General features: G+C 50.8%; 1 protein-coding gene across 1 annotated transcript; it reads left to right on the top strand.

Annotated features, from left to right (window-relative positions):
- Window positions 1-655: 655 nt before the first annotated feature.
- Window positions 656-1,447, top strand: LOC141476029 (uncharacterized). Its single transcript, XM_074164644.1, has one exon. It carries the CDS (start codon window positions 656-658, stop codon window positions 1,445-1,447), a length of 792 nt encoding a protein of 263 aa, XP_074020745.1.
- Window positions 1,448-2,752: the final 1,305 nt, after the last annotated feature.

Genomic DNA, 2,752 nt, shown 5'->3' with positions numbered 1-2,752 from the left:
CAGGAATCATGAGTCAAGCAGAACATGCTAAGTGCTGGGAACAGCATCTAAATGGAGGAGATGTTTTGCCAATAAATAATTTAGTCCTCGTTCCTGCAGCGTGTTTCATTTACAAGGGGAAGACTTGGAACCATATAAAAGGCCTCCGTTCCTTTGGTTCTCACAATCTGGTCTCCTGGTCAGCGTCTGCCTTCCCTCGCGAATTGGGTAAGATACGTCCTGGAGCAGCCAGGTTCATTTTTGAATGGGTGTCTGGATTCAGGAGGTCAGAGTCCTGGCACACTTGCACTGTCCTTCAGACCGTGCTCTACACACAAGGGCTAGAGGACGGTGGGCGAAGCCAAGAAGGAAGCTATTGGGGGACCTGAGTATGGGATTTACAGCAATGCCACTCTGTGCTGCAGTGCCTTATGGCTGTTTCTGTTCTTGGAGGGGAAAAAACTCAAGAGTAGGGTCAGAAGGAGGGTTTGGGCACAATATGACCAGTATTGGGTAACTGCAAGAATTTAATTTAGATCCAGGCTTTCAGGATAAGCAAGGTTGACCTATGAATGGCTCACTGAAGTGGGTTTATGGGAAATTAAATGAAAAGAGGAGATGGAAATGCAAGCCCATCTGTTCATGTGTTTTTCAGGTGTTTCCCTACAATTTGAACATGATATACTCTTCTGGAAGAGAATCGTACTTCAACTTGAACTCAACCTGGTACGATCCCTCAGGGTCCTGGCTGGACACCCGGCGCACACCCTTCCGCTACGGCTACAACACCTGCTCCTCAGGGTGTGAGGGTGAAGGCGTGGAAGGCATGAGAGGGCACAACTACCGGCATTACGGCTATCGGCAGCCAGTCTGCTCTGAGAGATGCCATGGCTACGCTGCGGCTGATTCATGCCACGGTGGCGGGGGCTCGAGCTGTGTCAGGAGACCCACCTACAGCTATGGGTCATCAGGGGGATGCCACAGCTACGGGAGGTCGGTCTGCTCTGAGAGATGCCAAGGGTCCTCAGGTTCATGCCACGGAGGTGGTTCAAGCTGTGTCAGGAGGCCAACATACAGCTATGGGTCATCGGGGGGATGCCACAGCTACGGGAGGTCGGTCTGCTCCGAGACGTGCCACGGAGGAGCCTACCAGGGAGGGAAGCCGTGCTACAGCAAGCCAACGCAGCACATCCCGCAGTGCTGCCCTGTGCAGACCTGTCCCCCTCCAGTTCAGCAAGGTTGTGTGCCCGTGGTAAAGTGTATCCCAAGCCAGCCACCCATGGCAAAATGCATCCCAACCCAGCAGCCTGCAGTAAAGTGCATCCCAAGCCAACCACCCATGGCAAAATGCATCCCAACCCAGCAGCCTGCAGCAAAGTGCATCCCAAGCCAGCCGCCCATGGCAAAATGCATCCCAAGCCAGCAGCAAAAGCAGCCCTGCAAAGTGCCAGCCCGGAAGATAAAGTAGAGGACACGAGGAATGAGGATGAATGAGAGAAACTTCTCACTCTTGCAACATTGCCTTGATGGTCAGCATGTCCCATGTCGCTCATGGATCTCCGCTCTTCCTGTCATTTTGCTTGTAACGTGCTTTGAAGGTGTAACCCACTGTCTCTGTGAAATATCAAGTGCTGTTCATCACCTTATTTCACAGCAGACATGGAGGCAATAAAAAATTATGGTTCATAACCCCCTTGCATCAGTGTTTTCCACTTCATCCCTTTGAATTGCTTCCGTTTCTTCTTGTGGCCAAAGCTGGTGTTTGCAGCGTCCCCGTTCCCCCTCACATCGAGGTTCCTGGTTGATTCAACCTGATGTCTTTTTATTCCCACTCCAGACAACTTACTTGTGGAGAAGGGACTAACAGTTTTCATCACGAGCTCTTTATGCAACCCAGCAATTAAATACTAATATACCCATGTGAAAAAAAAACATACACTTCATCAGGGAGGTAAAAATGTGAGGGTGTGCTCAGCACATCATTTCATTCATTGACGAGGCAATGGGTGCAGATTGATTTGTATCAGAAACCTCCAAAATAAGCTGTGGGAAAAAAGCCAGGAAGAAGATTCAGGAAGAGGAATGGCACAACTAGTGCCAAAGAGGGGATACTGAAGCTGGTGGAAGAAAAATGCTCTGGTCCATGATCCATTAGACATTCAGAGACCCTAAATGTGACAGATCTTGACCCCAAGGGAGGCAGCTCCTGCAGGACCTATGTGTCTTCCAGCAGCTGGTGCTCAGTGATGCTTGGTGCCACTCCGATGGCTGAGAGATGTTTGGGAAAGCCCAGGGAGGGGTGAGACCTCTCAGAGCTGAAGACTTTGGCTCAGGGAGAAATGGGGATCATCTTTCCAGGAATACATGCAAATGGAAATCAGAAAGGGGTATGTAGACATCACAGGGGGACTCGGTTGGACCCACTTTCTTTAACAGAACAAAAAGCTCCAAACTCCTTGTAAGATACGGCCTGGTCAGGTTGGAAAGGGAGGTTTCTTGCAGCAAAGGAGGGATCTGGAGTCAGTGACTCACAACATCATGTCCCAGGTGGCCCTTGCACCTCACCCAGCCCAGCCAAGAGCCTCCATCATCTCCATCTCCCGGTGTCCTGCCTGGCCCAGCCAGCAGGATGTGACACATCACAGAACCAGCTGCTTCGCAACGTTAATGGTGGAGATTTCTCTGGATAAGGCAAAGAGATAAAAACAGGCGCAGGTTGACCCTGACTGGGATGGAGGTTTTACGGTGGACACACGGAGGCTGCCGACATGCT

Source organism: Numenius arquata, chromosome 27 (assembly GCF_964106895.1).
Source record: "Numenius arquata chromosome 27, bNumArq3.hap1.1, whole genome shotgun sequence".
NCBI classification, from domain to species: domain Eukaryota; kingdom Metazoa; phylum Chordata; class Aves; order Charadriiformes; family Scolopacidae; genus Numenius; species Numenius arquata.
Note: the sequence above shows the minus strand (reverse complement) of the source record. Positions and strands in the feature narration are given on the sequence as shown.

What these genes read in the sequence shown, in the direction of transcription:
- LOC141476029 (XM_074164644.1), top strand. Translation starts at nt 656, where the DNA reads ATGATATACTCTTCTGGAAGAGAATCGTACTTCAACTTGAACTCAACC.